Source organism: Tachypleus tridentatus, chromosome 7 (genome assembly GCF_004210375.1).
Source record: "Tachypleus tridentatus isolate NWPU-2018 chromosome 7, ASM421037v1, whole genome shotgun sequence".
In the NCBI taxonomy this organism is placed as follows: domain Eukaryota; kingdom Metazoa; phylum Arthropoda; class Merostomata; order Xiphosura; family Limulidae; genus Tachypleus; species Tachypleus tridentatus.
In genome coordinates, this window is record NC_134831.1 from 107,745,393 (window position 1) to 107,772,067 (window position 26,675).

Here is a 26,675-nt window from a genome sequence, read left to right on the forward strand (position 1 = left end):
GATAATAGTTCTTCGTGTTTCTTGTAAAATTTGCCAGTTTTATATTCAAATGTATAACTTATTGAACAGTAAATCGATTTACGTTATTTTAAATGTTTTTTTTTTCTAAGTTGAATATCTAAGACAGTCAAACATAATTTACAAAAAGTTGCTAGACAGCGGATGAACACATTAATGCAACGATTGTCATATTACGATGTACTTAGTACTTACTACACACCGGTCTCATCTCGTAGTAAATGTGGAACGTGGTGTTGTTGTTGGGGTGGGGTAAAGAATTTGTGTGCATGTGATTGTAGTTTGTTTCAGTTTCTATTAGTAGTAGCTTAAAAGTTAGTGTATTGGATGTTACTATCATGTTGGCTCGAAAGATTTCGATAATCTCAGGTGATTCTACTTCTGGTTCTAATTCATATTGTGTAGCAGATGAAAACAAGTAGATATTATCTATAAGGTTGTAAGTCCTTATGGCTAGATTATGTATATTTAGCTGTGCATGCCCTATAGGAATTGGGACTACTTGACTCAGTGGTAATATTGAAGTAAAAGTTCACATCAAACCACACATTTGTAAACATAATTATTAATTAATAATTAAGAAATAAGTACTATTTTTGACACAAATTTGAGTAATAAGTTCAATAATGATGCTGATAATTAACGTATTAGTAATTTATTGTTACAGGTCGACAAGAACCGTTTGCAAAAGCATATAGAATTGGAGAATTACTTGGGAAGGGTGGATTTGGAACTGTTTATAGTGGAACACGATTGCGAGATAACGTGTTGGTAAGTTATGGTAGATAAAACTTTTCACTATACCCTTTACAAATTACAAAAAAAAAATGAAAAAGCAAACTATCATTTGATCTAATTAGTGGCTTCATCTTGAATATTTCTTCGCAATAATTTGATGGGACTTGTTTCAAGCAGAGTCTAGTAGAATCATGAAGTGAAATAATTTAAAATTATGAAAATGAAGTGATGCGTACACAACTGTAATTTTTGTAAAGTTTAAAAAATCTTAATTTTATTAAAAATAGGCCATGCTTTTATGAAGCTTTGTTATTTCTAGGTTATATTACTAATGGATAATTGAAAGTAGGGCTAATATTTAATATGTAATAACAGTTAATTTTATGATTAATTTATAAGGTTCTGAAGGTAGTAACTCATTTTTTTTACGTTTATTTTCAATAAATCTAGTATTTGGTTATGAAGAATAAACTAGTTAAACGAGGTCTCCGTTTATCGTTATTTTATATATGTTAAGATGTGCATAGGCTGGAAGTTTAATAGTTTCGAACGATATTTTAGGTAAGTTTAACTTGATAGAAAAATTAATTGCTGCCTGTTGTTACGACATTTACGTTTCCTGTAGCTGCTTAATTATTTGTCGATTTGTTTTAATTTTATAAGAAATAGTTTCCAAAATGTATGGGTTCTTCCCATACTGTTTAGGATGAAATCGACAATTGCTTTTCATTCGACATTTTAATTAAATGAACTATAATTATTTCAGGTTGCCATCAAATATGTACTTAAAGAAAAAGTTACAGACTGGGGGCAGGTGAGTACCTGTTTGCGTATCAACTTAGGGCAGTTAGCCATAGTAGCTTTGCCATAAATACAAAATATAAATTTGCGTATATTTTTGGTGGCTATTTTCATTTGCATTGATACAGTTTCTGACAGTTTTGTCGATACTCGTCTTTATTTACGTTGTATTTTATTTTGAACTGGATAAATTATAGTAACCTTATATCTCTCTGAAACTGTGTGGGAAAACTATGATACATCAACTATCGAACTGGCAAATTGCCAAAAGATATTGGCGTGGCCCATAAGTTCGCATTACTTAATAAAGAATTAAAGTATATGTCTAGAAACAAATGTTATCATTATTAATCTGGAACATGATTTAATTTATGTGAAGGATAAAGACAGTAGAGTTAATTAATATTCTGTTTTAATCTAGGTAAATGGCCAACGTGTGCCTATTGAAATATCCTTACTACATAAAGTGAGCAACTTGCAGGGAGTGATTCGTTTGCTGGAGTGGTTCGAACGTTCTGATTCGTTCATCATTGTCATGGAAAGGCCCGACTCCGTACAGGACTTGTTCGATTTCATTACTGAACGTGGAGTGCTCGATGAAAAGATATCTCAATTTTTCTTTCGGCAGATCGTGGAAACTGTCATAGCGTGCCATAATCTGAAAGTTATTCATAGAGACATTAAGGATGAAAATATCTTGGTGGATCTGAAGACTTTTTCTTTAAAGTTGATCGATTTTGGATCTGGGGCACACCTGAAAGAATCAGTTTACACTGACTTTGATGGTACAATTGATTTTGTTTATTTTCTAGTCTACATTTACAAATAAATTAACTGAATACATGTATATAGCTAGTAATATAAAAGAAATAATAGATAAAAATATATTTTTATAAATAAAAAATTTAGTTCCATACTTTTGGATAATTCACTTTGTCTTGTTTGTGGTATCTCGTAAGGAGTATAATTGAGTAATAAATAATGGAGATAACTTAAAGGATATTTCTCCTCGTAACACACTGGAAATAAACCCCTGGCCTCCAGCGTAGCAGTATTTAATATTTTCTTTGATTTTATAGACAGGAAAAAACAAAAGACATAAATGGGAGTTTGTTAGATTTTTAAGTTCACTCTTTAGTTAAAATGTCGGGTTGATAAACTGCTGGTAATATAAAAAACCGAGATCCGTTTTCGGGGAACAATGTACTTTAGCGACCTCCAAGTTCCTGGCATTGTGCCAAGTATAGCGTGGATTTAACGTACGGACGGTTTATGAACGTCTGTGATAATTTTTTTTTAAAAGATATCTATACAGTGTGGGCGCAGTGTGCGTCTACATTTCCACCAAATAAGTTCACCTCTGTAGGAATTGGCGAGAGGAATCTGTAGGGACAGATTGTCCTTTGTTCCAGAATTGTTAGATATAAGTTTTCAGTTGACGCCGTCTAATTTTGTGTCGTTTTCTTAGGTACACGTGTTTATAGTCCACCCGAGTGGATCCGCACCAGTCGTTACTATGGGTCCAGTGCAACAGTGTGGTCGTTGGGGATTCTCCTGTATGACATGGTGTGTGGAGACATTCCTTTCCAACAGGACGAACAGATCTTACACGCTAGGGTTTCATTCGGAAGGAGGCTGTCACCAGGTAAGTGTTAGTATAAATCGTTAAAAACTTGTATTCACCGTAACACGTCTGTTATCTACTCTTAAGAAACACGGCCATACTTATGTTTTACAATATGGTAATTACTCTATGGGATGAACACACAACTTGTGTTTATTACTGCTGTTATTTTACCATATTTACATTGTGATTTTGTTTTTAACGAAAAATGATTCCAGGTTCTCTAGTAGTCACAGATATACTACAAGCACTAACTTCATTCATATAAACTATGAATATTCGGATGTAAGGTGATTTGGTCCACGAAATTGACGTGTTGTGTTTAAATGTGTGATGTTTATCTCATTCTGCTAGGATGGTCCACTAAAGTTTAAATGTATCTTGTTTTCTCTTCATGTCTAGATTGTCAAGATCTCATTAGAAAGTGTTTATCCATGTGTCCACATGACAGGCCATCTCTTGAAGAAATCTTAGAACACCCCTGGATATCTGCTACGTTCGACAGCAACACCCCTTCCCAACTTCCAGTGAGGCGCAGCTCTCTTGACCAAGTATCCACAACTAGCCGTGATAGTGTTTGATAGTGGACGGCTCGTAATGTTTAAAATGGGGTTCGTTCCTAGAGTCTAATGTGATGTGCGCATAAGTAACTTTCTACAGTAGTAAACCATCACCAGCTGTTATAACGTCAGGTTATTCACAATTAAATACTATACTTCCACTACACTAGTAAACCACCACTAGTTGTCAGAAGTACATTTATTGAGCTGTAAAACTATTAGCATATTCAAAACTTGGTAATACAAACATGTGTGAAAACACTTAGTCCATATTTTATATTAAAGAAATTGAGTAAGATTGTGAAATGTTTAATTAATAACATGAACGCTAAACTCTGACAAGTTTTTATTTTGGTATCCCTGGAACTGTGGTTCTATAATAGAACTTGAGGTCTGGTATGATACTGTGTTTAGGGCACTCAATAAGGGTTTGAATTCTGTCTTCAAAGATTGTCGTCTTTTCAGTTGAAGTGGAGTTATGTTTCAGTTAATCCTACTTTTCTTTGCTAGAAGAGCTGGTAATGGGTGGTGTGTGCTAACCGCTGTACAACCTATAAATTAGGGATGTACCAATACAGATATTTCTCAGTAGCTTTGTACATAATTCATAAAACAAATTTACTCTGCTGGTTCAGCTGGTGGCTTATAATGCTAAAAATAAGGTTTCGATACCTGCAAATAGCAGAGCACAGAAAACCCATCACGTAGCTTTGTGCTTCCAAGAAACTTGTATGTACATAGGACTGGCTTCTACACGTCCATGAGGTTATGTTTGATACATGGAGGGGAGACAGGTTAAAATCCAGAATCAAAAGGGTTTTATTTATTTTAATTTATTTGAACAGTAATACTCTGTTAAGCTCCAGTGCTTTGAAAGATGTTTTGTTTTCTGTTATTTTCAACTTGAAAATATTCAAGATTTTCTTTTCTACACTGCTTCATGAGTTTGTACATATTTGTGAATAATTAAATATATTTTCTTACAGAATTGTTCACTTTATTTACTTTGTTTCCACGTGTCCAGTCCATATAATTTCATTAAATATCAAAATGGTAAACGACATGTGTTTTTATAGTTCACTTGGTACTTAGAACTAGTCTTCTGTCAACATTTAAATATCAAATTTCTTATATCTACGATATTGAATGTAATGTAATAATTTGTAGACTTCTCCAGGTATTAACATTCACATGAATTATGTTTATATCCACATACACTACCATTCAACCGATTTAGTTTTAACATAGCGGTCTGCTTTGACTATACTGTGTTCACATAACCAGCTGTCTTCCTGGATGTTCTGTCCATACATGTCTTTAACCATTATTACAATGTTATTATGTCTTCTTTAATTTATTATAATTGCACACAGTTATACTTGTATGTTAAGTTCGTTAATATCACTAATCATTACATACAACAGACTTACTGGTACAGTTTCTGGGCTAATCGATTGAGTAATTAAATATACGCGATAAATACCACTGATCCAAATTGTCCGTTGGATGACTGGTACTCTACTATCTGCAAATCGACTCGATATTCCAGTAATGTAGTTTTGTTTCTAGGTATTTTACAAAGAATGTCAATCACTAAAATGAAATGAACTTTCATATTTTGGCGCGGAAACAGTTTTAAAATTTTCCATATATTTAAGGCCTAACCCTACTGGTCTTTGGCGTTTTGGTTTTCCGTTCGGTGTGGCTTCGAGATTACAAAGGTCTCACGAAGATTTTTTATTAGAAATTTATAACGTTGAATTCAAATATCTTTCAAGGGTTAGATTCAAAACCTCATATGTATTTGTGACTGTGACGACTTCAAATTCATTTTCTAGAAAGGAAGCACATAAAATGCTGAAATTATATGCGCATTCTCCACTTAGCGTGTATCTTCTGCTTGTCGAAAATCATATTCAACTAAACTGTTATAAATTTGAGTTTTTATCTTCGTTTCGAGCAGAACAAAAACTATTTGAAGTTTGGCTAAATATATTTTTAGCATAAAATTGTACGTCATTGAACTAGTAGACATACTTTGTGAGCAGCTATGTAAATTTACTTCTAGTAATTTTTATCGCGAAATGTTTTTTTAGTGCTTCGTGCTCAATTAAGTTAATGTTTTTTTTAGTAAGCCTTACCATAATTAACTTACTAGCTCATTGCGTCATTCAAATGGCCTAAGTGACTTATTTTCATTTTCTTAGCCATGTAATATGAATCAAATTGCAAATGTAATCACAGGCCTGATACTTTCTCACCGATAGAATGGTACGGATGTGTGTGTGAATACACACGCCTGGACATAGGCCTAGTACCAAAGGTAGGGTAGAGGAAGTATGGTTTGTGGTGACAATAGTTTGTAGTATATAATGTAGCCGCTTTCTGGATAATGGTATGTTTAAGCCTAACGTGATATCGATAACTCTAAATTCTAGGTCTCTCAACATAAACCGTTTATTAACTAATGTGAATAATAAAATATAAAAATGTGGGCTACAACCCTGATCCTCTATTACTTAGCTCATTAGCTGCTGGCTATTTCGTACTATTCTAGTACTATTTTTATAAACTTGATTTAAATTTCATGCATCCGCGAACTAACATCTGAATTACAAATGTAGGTTATAACAATTTTAATAGCTTAGGCTTAAAACTAAAATCAAGACATGCTGTGTATAACTGACTGTGATAACCCAAATTATCACATATTTTTAAGAGGATGTGATCTACGAGACTCTTTCTTCATACCAAATTTCAAGGCTATCTATTAAGAAGTGCCTGGGACGTAACATCTCCTATTATGACTGACTTTCTTCTTTTGTTGTTCTCACTAAAAGCTTGAAAACTGTTCGATACAACAACACTCTTAACTTTTACGTTTTTTTGTCTAATTTGGAACATTGATAAAACATTTCATCGTGCAGTTAGGAGTTTCATTTAATGTAAATATAAACCATATGTAGAAAGTTATTCAACCAAAACCGCTCAGATTTAACGGAATTTATTACTAAGGCCTACATAAAAAGTCGCACGAACCATCGGTCTGAGATTTTTACCACACGTTTATGTAATAATAAAGGTGGAGGATCCTCTTATTCGGATTAAATAGTCTTGTTTAGAAGTACCAAAACTATGGTGGACAATCGTGCTTATATGTAAGTATTGGTTTGGTCAAGGAAACTAGATTAGTAGTTTCTAGATGAGGGGTCGGCAACCTTTCCGCACAGGGGTCAGAGGCCATGTCTGTGAGTGGATGAAGAGCCACATTCATCTCTACAGCTAATAAATGAAGGTAATAATAATAAAACTCAATGAACTATGAATGTTTATTTTATTTAAGTAATATTCGTATCGTAAAGGACACATCGATTAGTGTGAGACTTGATGCTGTTTGTCGCTCGAACGTCTCTCAACATAAGGGGACAGACTGGATGAATTCAGATGAAAGACGTTATCTAAATGAGCATCAGTTATTGAGGTTCTTAATTGGAACTTTGCGCATTTCGTTTTTCAGAAATGTTGCTCGCACATATAACTACTGCCGAACATCGATGCATTTTTTTTCGCGTGGTCTATCAAGTTGGCATAAATCCCAGATTCAAATATATATTCCTGTAGAACTCTAGCAGAGATACGATCACTGCATGAAATTTGGATCTTAATAGATCATTGGATTGCTTCTTAATACGTTCCATTTGAACTTTTCCTGGTACGATGTCAACTTCGACGTCAGTGGGGTGGCAAATAGCCTAAAATCGCTTGTGTGTGAACAAATGTCAGCGAAACGGGAAGAAAACTCAGTTATGAGTCACATATCACAGTTACAAATATGTTGACGTCTGTTTCTTTGGTCTCCTGGAGTTTGGGGAAGTGAGAGTAGTTTCATTTCTCAAGCTGACATCCCCACAGTTGTAGTTTTGTTTCGAAGGCGACGATGTATCCACACATGTCATGTATCAGCTGATTTCTTCCCTGAAGCTGCAAGTTCAGGTTGTTTAAATGAGATGTTAAATCTACAGAAATACCAGACTTGAAAACCATTTGGGATCTCGAAATTCTGAGGCATTCACATTTTTACTTTCAAGGAGTGTAGCTATCTCTTCTCGCAACGTATATACTGTTTCTAACATTACGCCTCGATTGAGCCAGTGAGCTTTGCAGAAGAAGATCCCGTACTGAGTTTCTGCTTCCAACAAAAGTTGTTGAAGCTGACGATGGTTTAATCCCCGAGACAAGATCAGGTTTACTGCCCTCACTTCTACGTCCATCATGTCCTTCGAATTTAAAGAATTATCACACAACGCTTCCTGGTGGATTATGCAATGCATTTTTCTGACTTTGTGTCTAATTCCGAGGCCTTTCAAAGCCACGATAGCTGTCTTCTCCAACCACTGGCAGCGCTTCATCGGTTATACATACTAGCTTTGATAGATCCAGCTTCATGTCTGTAGTACACTTGACCAGTGCTTCAGGAGCGTCTGCTCCTGTGGTAGTGCCCTTGATTGGTACCAGTAGAACAAATTACTCGTCAATGTGGAAAGGTAAGTTTATTCCACGTGCAAATACTGCATGTTGAGCGGTGGCTTTGGTACCTGTACCCTCATCGAGCACTATTGAGAAGAACTGGAAATTCTTGCAAGAGTATTTTAAACAGTTTTTTTCACATCCGCTGACATTTCTTCTGTTCGTCATGTGACTGTTATTACAGAAAGACTGACATCTGAAAATAGTCTTTTTTTTTTTTCTCGCAACATAGAATGTCTATAACTGTTATCAAACATTCTCACGAAATCCTCGTCAGTGAAGGACTTCAGATTTTCTGCTATCATCTTTGACACGATGTAGCTGGCACGTGTATTTCTTTCTGACTCTGCGCATTGTTTTTTGAGTACGATACTTTGTTTTTAGACTCAATTTAAGTTTATGTACTTTATCCTTCCTTGCTTTCCCACTAGATTCACTGAATTTCAACTTAAGTTTATGTACTTCATCCTTCCTTGCTTACCCACTAGATTCACTGAATTTCAATTTAAGTTTATGTACTTCATCCTTCCTTGCTTACCCACTAGATTCACTGAATTTCAATTTAAGTTTATGTACTTCATCCTTCCTTGCTTACCCACTAGATTCACTGAATTTCAATTTAAGTTTATGTACTTCATCCTTCCTTGCTTACCCACTAGATTCACTGAATTTCAATTTAAGTTTATGTACTTCATCCTTCCTTGCTTACCCACTAGATTCACTGAATTTCAATTTAAGTTTATGTACTTCATCCTTCCTTGCTTACCCACTAGATTCACTGAATTTCAATTTAAGTTTATGTACTTCATCCTTCCTTGCTTACCCACTAGATTCACTGAATTTCAATTGAGGGTCGTACTTCATCCTTCCTTGCTTACCCAAAGATTCACTGAATTTCAATGCCGTAGTGTCGTTTAATGTTGAACTTATTATTCACGGCGACACTATTCGTTGGTAATTACACAGTAGCCCAAGAGAAATATTGTGTACAAATTACACACATGCCTTCCCTTGTGTAGTTACTTACACTGTTGTGTAAATTAGGGACATGGCTACCACAGATAGCCCTCGAGTAGCATTTGTGCGAAATTCCAAAACAAACAAACAAACCAAGCTTACCCACTAAATTCACTGAATTTCAATTTAAGTTTATGTACTTCATCCTTCCTTGCTTACCCACTAAATTCACTGAATTTCAATTTAAGTTTATGTACTTCATCCTTCCTTGCTTACCCACTAGATTCACTGAATTTCAATTTAAGTTTATGTACTTTATCCTTCCTTGCTTACCCACTAGATTCACTGAATTTCAATGTTTTGACTCGTAGTGTCGTTTAATGTTGAACTTATTATTCACGGCGACACTTACATAACAAATTACACACATGGGCCTACCGAAATGTTGTGTACAAATTACACACATGGGCCTACCGAAATGTTGTGTACAAATTACACACATGGGCCTACCGAAATGTTGTGTACAAATTACACACATGGGCCTACCGAAATGTTGTGTACAAATTACACACATGGGCCTACCGAAATGTTGTGTACAAATTACACACATGGGCCTACCGAAATGTTGTGTACAAATTACACACATGGGCCTACCGAAATGTTGTGTACAAATTACACACATGGGCCTACCGAAATATTGTGTACAAATTACACACATGGGCCTACCGAAATGTTGTGTAAAAAGTACTTTTCTGTCCACGTGTCTTGGAATACTCTGCATCAACCATCCTGCATTTTGTTGCTATTATGGTTGTTTTGTTGCCGACAGACCTTGGAAACTAATACTCGATTTTTACTCGTCCCCGCGAGCGAGTTCTAAACGGGGATCCAAACGCGAGAGCAGATTCAACACGAGACTTTACATGCTTGTATTGTTTGTTTGTTTTTGAATTTCGCACAAAGCTACACGAGGGCTATCAGCGCTAGCCGTCCCTAATTTAGCAGTGTAAGACTAGAGGGAAGGCAGCTAGTCATCACCACCCACTGCCAACTCTTGGGCTACTCTTTTACCAACGAATAGTGGGATTGACCGTCACATTATGACGCCCCCTCGGCTGAAAGGGCGAGCATGTTTGGCGCGACGGGGATGCGAACCTCGGATTACGAGTCGCACGCCATAACGCGCTTGGCCATGCCGGGCAACTTTACATGCAACAGTCTTTTTAATTTCAATAGATAGAACTACTTTGACTTGCATTGTGATATTGGTGTCACTTTCAGCTTATGTTTAGTGAAGGGGGCATTCTGTGTGACCTAAATTTTGGGGTTTCAGTATATTTTTCTTATTCTTTTAAAAATGTAATTTATATTTTTCACTTTAATTAACTCTATGTTTTGCATAAATTAGATTATTTTTTGTTTTTATCATCTCTTTTAATATTTAATTCACATTGAATAATTTTTAATTACATTTAGAAAAAAAATGCCTTACATTCCTTTTTTGGCTCAGCGCGCTCCCTACCCGTGTCTCATCCATGTCCCCGGCTTCTTGGGGGCCAGCGATCACGAACGCTAGTTGCTTCACGCTCAAGTAATTGAATTAAATCGATCGCGAAATTCGAATGATTTTCGAGTAGCTGGACAGTCAAAAAAAATATTTTGAGTTTTACTCGTTTCGAGGGCTCGGTAAAACCAGTAAAAAAATACTCGTTTTTCTAAGGACGCGAAAACGAGTACTCGTTTCCTAGGTCTGGTTGCCAATTGTTCGGTTCGGCATCAGGTCTGAGATAGAGTTACAAACTTGAATTCTTTTTGGGAACCACCGCGGGCTGGGTGGATGTGATATTTCCGTTTGGGGACGGAGAGCTGGATCCGGCCCGTTAGTCATAGGTTGCTGACCCTTGTTCTAGATCAATTATTTAAAATAATTATGTGTTAAAAGTTATTACTGAATATGTATTGTTAGCTTTCCAGAACAAATTTGCTAAATAGAAGTCCTCCGCTGCGACAATGATAAGTCTTCGAATTTACAACTATAAAATCAGTGGTTCTGTTTCCCTCGATGGATACAACAGATAACCCGATGTGGCTTTGCTATAAGAAATACACACACACGCCAAATATAATGAAATTATTCTAATTGAACAGCGTTTAAGGTCACATAATATTAGCTTAAGTTTGATTTGAATTACGCGCAAAGCTACACAAGGGGTATCTGCGTTAGCCGTTCCTAATTTAACAGTGTAAGACTAGATGGAAGGCAGCTAGTCATCATCGCCAACATTGGGCTTCTCTTTTACTAACGAGTAGTGGTATTGACCGTCACTTTATATGCCCCACAGCTGAAAGGGCGAGCATGTTTGATGCGACGGGTATTCGAACCCGCGACCTTCGGATTACGAGTTGAGTGCCTTAACCACCAAGAAGCTTAAGCAATTAACATAAATAATGACGTTTGATGCAGTTGCGCCGATTACATGGGGTGATAACAGAAAGCTGTTAACCTAGATTCAGTGGCTTTACTAAAAAGGAAGTTGTTAACACTGTTTCAGAGAGGAATACTACCACAATATGTATTTTAAAGAATCTGGTTTGTTTTGTGAAGTATAGGTCTGCGATCCTGAAGTTGTTGTTAGCTACTATTGAGTATCACTTTCTTACATTCTGTGGTTTTTGATGTGTATTGACAAAAAGTCATGATATGTAATCAAAAATATATTAAGTGTAAAAAGAGGATGTGACAAAAAAAGAAAGGGTTGAGTGTGCGTCTTACACTTACTGGGTGTCAAACTGGTAGCTACACTTACTGGGTGTCAAACTAGTAGCTACACTTACTGGGTGTCAAACTGGTAGCTACACTTACTGGGTGTCAAACTGGTAGCTACACTTACTGGGTGTCAAACTGGTAGCTACACTTACTGGGTGTCAAACTGGTAGCTACACTTACTGGGTGTCAAACCAGCAGCTACACTTACTGGGTGTCAAACTGGTAGCTACACTTACTGGGTGTCAAACTGGTAGCTACACTTACTGGGTGTCAAACTAGTAGCTACACTTACTGGGTGTCAAACTGGTAGCTACACTTACTGGGTGTCAAACTAGTAGCTACACTTACTGGGTGTCAAACTGGTAGCTACACTTACTGGGTGTCAAACTAGTAGCTACACTTACTGGGTGTCAAACTAGTAGCTACACTTACTGGGTGTCAAACTAGTAGCTACACTTACTGGGTGTCAAACTAGTAGCTACACTTACTGGGTGTCAAACTGGTAGCTACACTTACTGGGTGTCAAACTAGTAGCTACACTTACTGGGTGTCAAACTGGTAGCTACACTTACTGGGTGTCAAACCAGCAGCTACACTTACTGGGTGTCAAACTGGTAGCTACACTTACAATATTGATCAGAATTTTACAGTAAATGTTAATTCATTAGTTAGACAGTCCACGATTTTTGTTTAACTTGGCGCACGATGTTGGGTTAAGCAAAACACACGGCCTAGCCAACTGATGAATGAATGTTTGTTGTTAAATTGTTATCAATGATATAAGTGTGGCTATCCAATATGGCTGCCAGTGTTAATACAATCCATATTGGGTTCTTTTTTGGCCAAACCTTTTTTCCCACACACAAGGTGTTTTTGGTCAGAAAAGTCCTCCAGCTCCTCTCGATAAGTCTGAAGGTTTGTGGTGCAAAAGATCGGGTTTCGATGCCTGTTACTGGCGCAACACAGATGTCCCATTGTGAAGCTCTATGCTTAGATACAAACAAATAGAACATTTTCTCAAGTTTATTAGTTTTAAGTTTGAAGCTAAACCGTTTCTGTCAGAGAACAAATATGGTGATGTCTTTATGAATAAGTTTGCACATTTAGTACAAATATGGTGATGTCTTTATGAATAAGTTTGCACATTTAGTACAAATATGGTGATGTCTTTATGAATAAGTTTGCACATTTAGTACAAATATGGTGATGTCTTTATGAATAAGTTTGCACATTTAGTGCAAATATGGTGATGTCTTTATGAATAAGATTGCACATTTAGTACAAATATGGTGATGTCTTTATGAATAAGATTGCACATTTAGTACAAATATGGTGATGTCTTTATGAATAAGATTGCACATTTAGTACAAATATGGTGATGTCTTTATGAATAAGTTTGCACATTTAGTACAAATATGGTGATGTCTTTATGAATAAGATTGCACATATAGTACAAATATGGTGATGTATTTATGAATAAGTTTGCACATTTAGTTTGTAAAGATATAGCTGCCCATGTTTTCATACATACAGTGAGAAATATTTAAGTTTTTGGTTTTCAATTCAGGTTACACTTCACAAGAAATTAAAATTCTAGAAAAAAACATTATACGTGCTGTCATCTACACACAAAATAAAATAACGTTTTATTTTTCTGATAGTCTGTTAATTATAAGCTAAATGTTAATGAGTGAACCATGCTTTATCAGCTTAGATTTAATACACAAAATAGAACTAGTTTTGCATCTCAACGGGATTGTTCGATGTCCAACGACCCAAGGAAATCCGGTTGAAAACCCTTTACTTGTACAAACCTCAGAAAACCCTTTACTTGTACAAACCTCAGAAAGCCATATATTTTTTCCATGTTAGGCCGGAAAGTGTTTTGTAATCTTGTGCAATTAATTCTCTTTTGACACTTTGGTGTCATAGGCGCATTATAAGAGTGACTGTCAGATCTCCTCTCAGATAAGAGTAGCTCAATATTTGGTGTGGATATTGTTGATTACTGCCCTCTCTTGCGTTCTACAAATTCAGAATTAGGGACGTGTGCATAGATATATCTATATAAATACGATTGTATTATCTGTTGTAGGTCCATGTAACCATTTTGCAGAGTGTGGATGGTCTTTACCAAAACTGGTATGGTGTTTTGTTAGGTACAGGCAAATTGTTTATGGGCGATTTTAGTTTTTATTCATTGCTTTGTTCTCTCCAGATGGATCTTCAAGTTCGTATGGAGGTTCACTGGGTACATTGGGAGAAACATATAGATGTTCAGTTTGGGGTGTGTATAGGCGTTTTTGAAATGTTTACCAATACTTCGTCCAGTGTGGGGATCCCAACCAAATTCAACATAAAGGTTTGTTGGGTGTATACCAAGATACATCCAGTTTGTTAGTTGAGGTTTTTATGAGCCGTTTTTATTCTTTACAACTATAAATAAGGTAAGCAACCTTTCGTGTCCTAATATAACCTTTCATTAATTATTAATTTACAAAACTTCCGTCCAGAGGACGTGTACTCTACCTAGTATTGATATAACTTAAAAACTCGATGTATTCACCATTTCTCTTACTCGGACATTGTCAAATTGTTATTTCACAATTAATATAACTTAACAACTAAGAGTGTTGAGGCATTCCTGTAACTCGGACATAGTCAACTGGTTATTTCAGAAATAACATAACTTAACAACTGACTGTTGACGCATTCCTTTAATTAGGACGTAGTAAAGTTATTATTTCAGTATTAATATAATTGAACAGTGAGAGTGTTGGCGCGCTCCTATAACTCGGAAATAGTGAACTGGTTATTTTACTATTAATATAACTTAACAACTAAGAGTGTTGACCATTCTTGTAACTCGGACATAGTCAATTTCTTATATCAATATTAATATAACTTAACAATTGAGAGATTTACGCAATTCTGTAACTTGTACATAGTCAATGGTTATTTTAATGTTAATATAACTTAAAAACTGAGAGTGTTGACCATTCCTGTAAATCAGACATAAGCTATTTGTTATTTCAGTATTAACCTAATTAAACAACTGAGAGTGTTGACACATTCCTGTATCTCGTACATAGTCAAGTGGTTAGTTTGTTCTAGTCAAGTGGTTATTTTGACGTAGTCAAGTGGTTATTTTTATATAGCGAAGAGATTATTTTGATATATCCAAGTGGTTATTTTGCCACACATGACTTGAAAGTTTGCGACCCATTGCTACGAAAAGACGGTCTGCATTATGGGATCGAATATTTATTGAAATAATAAAGGTGATGTTATTCTGATCGATTAGAGTAACATAAAAGGTAGCGGAGTGTACTGTTCACTAGTTGCCTTCCACCAAGTCAAACTGTACCTCTGTGCAGTCCAGATACGTGAAAACCAGAACAAGTTTGTCAAGGACTTTGGTTTAATATTCTTTATATTAACGTAGTGATTAATATAAGTTGTAATTTTGAAGACATTGGGTGGTTCTACGGTTTCACTATTCCAAACTGTTGTATAGTGATATTTTCTAATAAACAAACACAAACCGAAATAAAAATAAAAATTTTGCACAAACGATTTCCACACTAACATAAAGCCGTTCAGGAAATAACATGTTGTTTGTGGAATAACTTCTTTCTAGTCATAAATACATTTGTAATAGCTTTGTGAATTTATAATGAGGAAATGTTTTTAATTCAATATTTTGACAGTTATAAATGTGGAAACTTCAACATGAGACTTTATTTCATTAGCTCATTTGAAAGTATTGTATTCATAGTGGAAACCAGAGTATTATCAGGGTACATAAAGAACATTAGTTCTACTTTGTAACAATTCTTTCCAATTCTTGGGTGTGACGCTCTAAATCTTCATAATTCTAACCTTTCATTTTCGTCTATTATTACGTATACCATTAGCCTCATGAGCCTTACAAAAATAAGTCAGTTTCGTTCACTTTGGTTAGAATATATCTGGACATACCAGCGTTATTATGACATTGACATCGCTGTTATGTCATAGGTGCTTAAGTTGTTATAAAACATAGATCATTGTTATATGTTCTGTGTGGCTTACATCCGGATCACAGCCAGTCTACATCAAGTAATCTTCAAATTACTGGAGTTAGTCAATACATTTACATCTGGATTACAGCATTCCATGTCAAGTATTCTTTAGATTTATAGAATGACTCAACACAAGAGTCTGGATCTACAGACATCTAATAATCCTACCAGGATGTTCCTTCACAGATAGTGTTTAAGAATTTCGTGTGGTAATTCTTCTTAGAATTTTTTCTTTTGTTGTTTTTCATGACTAAATCATAGGTATTTCTGATGTGAAATATTTCTCAAAGCATCAACAAGGAGCAGCGTTTTTACTTTCATTACCTCTTATGAAAGCCAGCCGTCCTGAGATACATTTTTTCTTTAAGTGGGTTTCTCGTTATAACGAATTCCAGATTATTTGCTGTTTTTTCATGTCTACTTAAATTTCCTTGGGAGTTTGTTCCATTTAAAGACAGTAAAATGTCCACTGTGTCAAAATCATGCAGTCAGTGTTAAGAGTATTGAAGTTTTACGTCCATAATTGTCTTTGGTCCAATGCCTGCATTTGTATATGATACCTGTGTATTACATTTTTAATCAAACTTTTACCATTTAGCTGGATTTCACAAATCAAACATGTTTCCCCCTTATGTACCTGACTTTAATTTTTAGAGTTATTCTTGTTATGCGAAGCTTTTATTTCTTCTCTTTCTAAGACAACACAGCAGGAAGTTATAGTACAGGTCCTTTCAATAGTTTTACAACACAGCAGGAAGCTATATTACAAGTCCTTTCAATAGTTTTACAACACAGCAGGAAGTTATAGTACAGGTCCTTTCAATAGTTTTACAACACAGCAAGAAGTTATAGTACAGGTCCTTTCAATAGTTTTACAACACAGCAAGAAGTTATAGTACAGGTCCTTTCAATAGTTTTACAACACAGCAGGAAGTTATAGTACAGGTCCTTTCAATAGTTTTACAACACAGCAGGAAGTTATAGTACAGGTCCTTTCAATAGTTTTACAACACAGCAGGAAGCTATAGTACAGGTCCTTTCAATTGTTTTACAACACAGCAGGAAGTTATAGTACAGGTCCTTTCAATAGTTTTACAACACAGCAGGAAGCTATAGTACAGGTGCTTTCAATAGTTTTACAACACAGCAGGAAGCTATAGTACAGGTCCTTTCAATTGTTTTACAACACAGCAGGAAGTTATAGTACAGGTCCTTTCAATTGTTTTACAACACAGCAGGAAGTTATAGTACAGGTGCTTTCAATAGTTTTACAACACAGCAGGAAGTTATAGTACAGGTCCTTTCAATTGTTTTACAACACAGCAGGAAGCTATAGTACAGGTCCTTTCAATAGTTTTACAACACAGCAGGAAGTTATAGTACAGGTCCTTTCAATAGTTTTACGACACAGCAGGAAGCTATAGTACAGGTCCTTTCAATAGTTTTACAACACAGCAGGAAGCTATAGTACAGGTCCTTTCAATAGTTTTACAACACAGCAGGAAGCTATAGTACAGGTCCTTTCAATAGTTTTACAACACAGCAGGAAGCTATAGTACAGGTCCTTTCAATTGTTTTACAACACAGCAGGAAGTTATAGTACAGGTCCTTTCAATAGTTTTACAACACAGCAGGAAGCTATAGTACAGGTGCTTTCAATAGTTTTACAACACAGCAGGAAGTTATAGTACAGGTCCTTTCAATAGTTTTACAACACAGCAGGAAGCTATAGTACAGGTCCTTTCAATAGTTTTACAACACAGCAGGAAGCTATAGTACAGGTCCTTTCAATAGTTTTACAACACAGCAGGAAGTTATAGTACAGGTCCTTTCAATAGTTTTACGACACAGCAGGAAGCTATAGTACAGGTCCTTTCAATAGTTTTACAACACAGCAGGAAGCTATAGTACAGGTGCTTTCAATAGTTTTACAACACAGCAGGAAGCTATAGTACAGGTCCTTTCAATAGTTTCACAACACAGCAGGAAGCTATAGTACAGGTCCTTTCAATAGTTTTACAACACAGCAGGAAGCTATAGTACAGGTGCTTTCAATAGTTTTACAACACAGCAGGAAGTTATAATACAGGTCCTTTCAATAGTTTTACAACACAGCAGGAAGCTATTGTACAGGTCCTTTCAATAGTTTTACAACACAGCAGGAAGCTATAGTACAGGTCCTTTCAATAGTTTTACAACACAGCAGGAAGCTATAGTACAGGTGCTTTCAATAGTTTTACAACACAGCAGGAAGTTATAATACAGGTCCTTTCAATAGTTTTTTTCTTAGCAGCAGTAATTTCTTGATTCGTTTCAATAGTAGTACCTTCAACTGAATCGTAAGAGCGTTTTATTTTTCAAAACTTGCCTCTTTTTATTTTATCTTTGACTTTCATTGGCTGGGTATGTCTTAGTGATTATTGTGCTAAGCTGCAGATCAAAGTATCAAAAGTTGGAGACGTGATAAAGCTCTTCAACTGTGATATAGTGATAATAAATTCTGTTACTATATTCAAGATGCCAAGCAGATAAGACTGTCCTTCCTCTGGTGAGTTGTTCTAAATTAGAAATGATTATATCTGAACGTACAACCATAAGTAGGTGTCATATTCGATGATTATTAAAAACTAATGAAGCTCAGTGTTTAACTAGCATTCTTTAAGAATACATTGCGTAGTGTACATCGTTTTGCTAGTGAAGTGCAGATTTTGGCAGACAGTCTGAAGAAGATATTCTATTACCAATAACAAGTGTGATACAATGTCTGAAAAACAACCCCTAGGAAGACAACATGTCCGTTATAAAACAAAATTCTAAGGAAAACTTTTCAATGTTTGTAGTTAAACATAAAGCAACTCAATGGATCATCTGTTGTGTATCAATCACAGGTATCTGAATCATTAGGCTTATTGCTAAATTAACTGGGGCACTTTTGTAGGTAAACAGTCTATCAGGTAATTAATGCTTGAGTAAGTTCTTGAAGAATAGACACTTGTTTCATCAGTAACCAGGCACAACAGTTGTTGGTGACCAACCTTGAAGAATACCCTTTTTTTCTTTGGTCAATAATATGACAGATATTTTAGGTTTCAAAGAGTCATTCATTTAATATCTACACCATGGTAATCAGATAAAACTCACTTACACACATTCGTATGGTTTATAAGGTAGTTAATTACACTTGATAAAATTGATGTGTGTGTTGTCTCAGATGCAAACATACGTACATGAACAAGCATATGTATGTATATATATATGTATATATTTGGCTATAGGGAATTCCAAACCATTCAATAGCGTAATACTACTATAGAAAATTATGGCTGTAATTATATAATTTTTATTTTTATCTGAAGATAAATATGCGTACAGAATGATGATTGAAAAATGTAGAGCCATAAACACAGAATGTTAAAGAAGAGAGTATTCTATGTGTCATTGGAAACTGAGAAACAGCAGAGCACCTAGGGAAGCAAGGAATCCCGACCCAAATCAACAAACATACAGTATGAAAGCTATGGTTATAAAAGAGAGAACCTTCCGATCCAAGAAAATGTTATGAGGAAAGCTATGCATATTTTATGGTACCTCATACAAGAAAATAAACAATAATTTAAGTTGAAGATAATTCACATGTATATAAATGAATAAAAACCCTATAATTCAAGTGCTTCCAACAGCACTCGGGTTATTAAGTTTTAATATTATATTAATTTCTATCAAATCTTCTTGAAGCTACGTGTATTTTAACATCATAAACGTAAAAAAATCTATACCAAAGAAACTGGAACTACAACTGTATTAGTTGAACTTTATTCCTCAAGATTCTCCATGCACCTTCAACGGACATTTCAGTCTTTAGTTTTGGAAACCAGCATCAACATTAGACTGTGTATAGTGAAGGGTCAGCGGAAAATTGTAAGATGTGTCATTGTCCGTGCCGCTCTTCACGGAAATTTGTTACAGTGGTGGATAACATATGTAATGAAAGTTCTCAGACTTACCTCAAGGATGAAGATAGTTTTTTGTTTTTTTTAAATTTCGCACAAAACTATTCGGGGGGTACCTGTGCTAGCCGTCCATAATTTAGCAGTGTAAGACTAGAGGAAAGGCAGCTAGTCATCATCACCCACCGCTAACTCTTGGGCTACTCTTTTACCAACGAATAGTGGGATTAACCGTACTTTATAACGCCCCCACGGCTGAAAGGGCGAGTATGTTTGGCGCGACGGGGATGCGAACCCGCGACCCTCAGATTACGAGTCGCACGCCTTAACCCGCTTGGCCAATGAAGATAGTAATTCTATGTGCAACACGGTATCTAAAATAAACTCTTGACCCTTAGAAACAAGATTAGTCAGCACCGCTTTTATTGCTCCTGTATTTCTTCTCTGTCTTTTTTATATCACCACGGTTTCTACAACTCAACTTGTTAAAATATTACTTTGTTCAATTACATATTAAAGTGATTACCAAAGTTTGTGTGTTAGTTTGCCGAGATTTGATGTGTTATCAGTTACTGATATGAAAACAAAAATAAGTGAAAAAGTAAGTAAAACATTTTTAAAACCTGAGGGTAAAACTTGTGGGTCACTTTTTAGGATTAAGTATTAATATATAATTTTAAAACGACTAATATTCATTACATCTTTAACCAAACCAAGAATAAGTAACAGGGAATCGCTATATAGGAAATCAGTGATTTCACGCAATTGAATTAGTAAGGTATAACAGGTAAACATATTACTTCGTATAATGCAATGTTTGAGTGAAAGCAGCATCAAAAGGCGTTAATAGCGTGTGTTAAAATAGTTATCTTTACTAGTCATGAAAAGGGTTGTGTATTATGAGATAAGACAACAAAGTCAGGGTCAGAAAAAAATTGAAACTAAAATTTTCCTTCAGGATATGTTTGATCATCGTTTCAAAGCAGGATGGGCGAGTTTTCATCGAAACTATTCAGGTTGTTGGCACTCTCTCACTCCTTCTGTTTTTCTTTTTTCCTCTGTAGGAATTTGTTCAACAGAGGGCTCCCAACGTCTTTGTTGATAGCGGAAGTTGCAGGTGTTGTTCGTACGAATATGGCGTCTAGATAGATTTCTGGTAATTGAAGGTAGGGTGAAACAACGTTTATATAAGGTTATATGATTACATGACTAAATATTTAATTACTGTTTATGTTTATTTTAATGATATAGTTACTGCTATACCCGTCTGTAGTAGTAAAATTACGTTACTGAAATAACAACAGTCAAATAGAGGTTTACCGTTTGGTGAGTAATACTGTGTAAACACTTGACTGAAGTATAGAACTGTTATTAGCTCTAGTTGTACGACCCAGGAATAGTAATTAGGCCAAGTATTAGTCATCACAGTATTGACAGCATGCTGTGGGTTGTTAGTTTAAGTGCGAGGAATTCTACAACTAAACTATAAACGAACAGTACTATTAACTAAGGCCTCTGTGCAGAATTCACTACCTGTGGTGATACGTTATTAGGATGTTACAGTATTATTATGATTGTGGTAGAACAGATAAATGTAATGTACTACTAACCTTTAAAAGTTAAATATTTCATGTGTTAGTACTGTCGTTAAACATTCACACTTGAATTCCTCAAGTTTCTTGTTATCAAAGTTCAAGACAATCCATGGAGCTCTTTAGAAATGAGCAAGATGCATTGTTGGTTTAGTGACACTTTTACAATGTACTTTGTTTTGTAGGGTGAAGCCCATAGTAAGTAGCATAAAATAATCCATAATTTTCTGTGTGCCCAGCAATTTGTTTGTTGTTATGTTGTGACACACAGCTAAACAATGGGCTCTTTCTATTATGCCTACCACATGTATCAAAACCCAATTTTTATAACATTATAAGCCCTGAAACAATTGCATAGCCATTGTGAACTATAGTAAATTGTGAATCAACTGATGTAAATGTAATTAGCACAATTAATATTTAATGAATAAACAGGAGTATGTAAATATTTTCTGGCATATTGTATTTTTTTGTTAAGGATTTGACTAGTTTCATTGTGAGTGTGCAACTGTTATGTGTACTATATGTAAAAGTGTTAACAAAACATCAAAATAGTACTGTATTCAATGACTTTCAGACATTTTTTGATACACCTGTAGACCAATTTTGGCAATATGTATATGTATACAAAGGAATACTGGAAATTCTCATTTCACTTAGGATGACAACATCAGTATGTATGAACAGGTCATACATCCTTATTAGAAGTTCATCATCGACAGTCAATAGGTAAAAACACTGTCCTTTGACCAGTTATGTCTCAGAAAAGTAGGTAAACAAGTAATACATTAGAGGACAATAATTCATACTGGTGATAGACTGCAGCTACTTGTAACAATAATAATTCATACTGGTGATAGACTGCAGCTACTTGTAACAATAATAATTCATACTGGTGATAGACTGTAGCTACTTGTAACAATAATAATTCATACTGGTGATAGACTGCAGCTACTTGTAACAATAATAATTCATACTGGTGATACACTGCAGCTACTTGTAACAATAATAATTCATACTGGTGATAGACTGCAGCTACTTGTAACAATAATAATTCATACTGGTGATAGACTGCAGCTACTTGTAACAATAATAATTCATACTGGTGATAAACTGCAGCTACTTGTAACAATAATATATCACACTGGTAATAGACTGCAGCTACTTGTAACAATAATAAATCATACTGGTGATAGACTGCAGATACTTGTAACAATAATAAATCATACTGGTGATAGACTGCAGATACTTGTAACAATAATAAATCATACTGGTGATAGACTGCAGCTACTTGTAACAATAATAATTCATACTGGTGATAGACTGTAGCTACTTGTAACAATAATAATTCATACTGGTGATAGACTGTTGCTACTTGTAACAATAATAAATCATACTGGTGATAGACTGTAGCTACTTGTAACAATAATAATTCATACTGGTGATAGACTGCAGCTACTTGTGACAATAAGAAATCATACTGGCGATAGACTGCAGCTACTTGTAACAATAATAATTCATACTGGTGATAGACTGCAGCTACTTGTAACAATAATAATTCATACTGGTGATAAACTGCAGCTGCTTGTAACAATAATATATCACACTGGTAATAGACTGCAGCTACTTGTAACAATAATAAATCATACTGGTGATAGACTGCAGATACTTGTAACAATAATAATTCATACTGGTGATAGACTGCAGCTACTTGTGACTATAAGAAATCATACTGGCGATAGACTGCAGCTACTTGTAACAATAATAATTCATACTGGTGATAGACTGCAGCTACTTGTAACAATAATAATTCATACTGGTGATAAACTGCAGCTACTTGTAACAATAATATATCACACTGGTAATAGACTGCAGCTACTTGTAACAATAATAAATCATACTGGTGATAGACTGCAGATACTTGTAACAATAATAAATCATACTGGTGATAGACTGCAGCTACTTGTAACAATAATAAATCATACTGGTGATAGACTGTAGCTACTTGTGACAATAATAAATCATACTGGTGATAGACTGTAGCTACTTGTAACAATAATAATTCATACTGGTGATAGACTGCAGCTACTTGTAACAATAATAAATCATACTGGTGATAGACTGTAGCTACTTGTGACAATAATAAATCATACTGGTGATAGACTGTAGCTACTTGTAACAATAATAAATCATACTGGTGATAGACTGCAGCTACTTGTAACAATAATAAATCATACTGGTGATAGACTGCAGCTACTTGTGACAATAATAAATCATACTGGTGATAGACTGCAGCTACTTGTAACAATAATAAATCATACTGGTGATAGACTGCAGCTACTTGTAACAATAATAAATCATACTGGTGATAGACTGCAGCTACTTGTGACAATAATAAATCATACTGGTGATAGACTGCAGATACTTGTAACAATAATAAATCATACTGGTGATAGACTGCAGATACTTGTAACAATAATAAATCATACTGGTGATAGACTGCAGCTACTTGTAACAATAATAAATCATACTGGTGATAGACTGCAGCTACTTGTGACAATAATAAATCATACTGGTGATAGACTGCAGCTACTTGTGACAATAAGAAATCATACTGGTGATAGACTGCAGCTACTTGTGACAATAAGAAATCATACTGGCGATAGACTGCAGCTACTTGTAACAATAATAAATCATACTAGCGATAGACTGCAGCTACTTGTGACAATAAGAAATCATACTGGCGATAGACTGCAGCTACTTGTAACAATAAGAAATCATACTGGCGATAGACTGCAGCTACTTGTAACAATAATAATTCATACTGGTGATAGACTGCAGCTACTTGTAACAATAATAAATCATACTGGTGATAGACTGCAGCTACTTGTAACAATAATAAATCATACTGGTGATAGACTGTAGCTACTTGTAACAATAATAAATCATACTGGTGATGGACTGTAGCTACTTGTAACAATAATAAATCATACTGGTGATAGACTGCAGCTACTTGTAACAACGTAAATGATAATTACTTTTTAACTTATGTATTTGTAAACAGCATTCAGATGCACACTCACATAGCTGAATCTACTGTTGGCTTAAACTTTGATAGTGAATAGTAAGAACTTATGTTCAAAAGTAAGAAAACTTTATATGAACTGAAAAAATATTATACCAGACAATATACAACCAAATAGGCATACAGTAAAAAAGTATCATACCAGACAATATACAACCAAATAGGCATACAGTAAAAAAATATCGTACCAGACAATATACAACCAAATAGGCATACAGTAAAAAAGTATCGTACCAGACAATATACAACCAAGTAGACATATAGTAAAAAAATATCATACCAGACAATATACAACCAAATAGGCATACAGTAAAAAAGTATCGTACCAGACAATATACAACCAAGTAGACATATAGTAAAAAAATATTATACTAGACAATATACAACCAAGTAGACATATAGTAAAAAAATAATATACTTGACAATATAGAACCAAGTAGATATATAGTAAAAAAATATTATACTAGACAATATACAACCAAGTAGACATATAGTAAAAAAATAATATACTTGACAATATAGAACCAAGTAGATATATAGTAAAAAAATATTATACTAGACAATATACAACCAAGTAGACATATAGTAAAAAAATATTGTACTAGACAATATACAACCAAGTAAATATATAGTAAAAAAATATTATACTAGACAATATACAACCAAGTAGACATATAGTAAAAAAATATTGTACTAGACAATATACAACCAAGTAGATATATAGTAAAAATATTATACTAAACAATATACAACCAAGTAGACATATAGTAAAAATATTATACTAGACAATATACAACCAAGTAGATATATAGTAACAAAATATTATACTAGACAATATACAACCAAGTAGATATATAGTAAAAAATATTATACTAGACAACAAGTAGACATATAGTAAAAAATATTATACTAGCAATATACAACCAAGTAGACATGTAGTAAAAAAATATTATACTAGACAATATACAACCAAGTAGATATATAGTAAAAAAATATTATACTAGACAATATACAACCAAGTAGATATATAGTAAAGAAATATTATACTAGACAATATACAACCAAATAGATATATAGTAAAGAAATATTATTCTAGACAATATACAACCAAATAGATATATAGTAAAGAAATATTATTCTAGACAATATACAACCAAGTAGACATGTAGTAAAAAAATATTATACTAGACAATATACAACCAAGTAGATATATAGTAAAAAAATATTATACTAGAGAATATACAACCAAGTAGATATATAGTAAAGAAATATTATACTAGCCAAGATACAATCAAATAGATATATAGTAAAGAAATATTATACTAGACAATATACAACCAAGTAGATATATAGTAAAAAAATATTATACTAGACAATATACAACCAAATAGACATATAGTAAAAAAATATTATACTAGACAATATACAACCAAGGAGATATACAGTAAAAAATATTATACTAGACAATATACAACCAAGTAGATATATAGTAAAAAAATATTATACTAGACAATATACAACCAAATAAACACAGAGTGAAAAATAATATACTTGACAATATAGAACCAAGTAGACATATAGTAAAAAAATATTGTACTAGACAATATACAACCAAGTAGATATATAGTAAAAATATTATACTAGATAATATACAACCAAGTAGATATATAGTAACAAAATATTATACTAGACAATATACAACCAAGTAGATATATAGTAAAAAATATTATACTAGACAATATACAACCAAGTAGACATATAGTAAAAAAATATTATACTAGACAATATACAACCAAGTAGATATATAGTAAAAAAATATTATACTAATGAAAAAGAATTTGTGAAAACATCTTATAAAATATTCATACAGAACCACTGTGTAGCATTACTGAAATATGGTTCACCAACATGGAGTCCACATTTATACTGCAGACATTCTATTATTGTGTGTCACTTACAAGTAATACATTTGAAATTGAATTGTTAGAGGTTTGA

General features: G+C 34.2%; 2 protein-coding genes across 11 annotated transcripts in view; both read left to right on the forward strand.

Annotated features, from left to right (window-relative positions):
• The first annotated feature begins 204 nt into the window (after positions 1–204).
• Positions 205–4,729, forward strand: LOC143256351 (serine/threonine-protein kinase pim-3-like). Of its 2 annotated transcripts, XM_076513460.1 has the most exons (6): positions 206–387; positions 686–789; positions 1,523–1,570; positions 1,979–2,342; positions 3,026–3,202; positions 3,584–4,729. In XM_076513460.1, the coding sequence occupies exons 1-6, from the start codon at positions 357–359 to the stop codon at positions 3,760–3,762; spliced, it is 903 nt and encodes a 300-aa protein (XP_076369575.1). In that variant the 5' UTR covers positions 206–356; the 3' UTR covers positions 3,763–4,729. The 2 variants fall into 2 exon arrangements, with proteins under 2 accessions (XP_076369576.1, XP_076369575.1); XM_076513461.1 differs by lacking the exon at positions 1,523–1,570 and having other exon boundaries at positions 205–387.
• Positions 4,730–21,020: 16,291 nt separating this feature from the next.
• Positions 21,021–26,675, forward strand: part of LOC143256352 (uncharacterized) — a 149,047-nt gene continuing 143,392 nt past the window's right edge. For all 9 annotated transcript variants that reach the window (XR_013031277.1, XR_013031279.1, XR_013031278.1 and 6 more), the window contains exon 1: positions 21,021–21,169. The gene's annotated coding sequence lies outside the window, so the exon portion shown is untranslated. The remainder of the gene's footprint in view (positions 21,170–26,675) is intronic.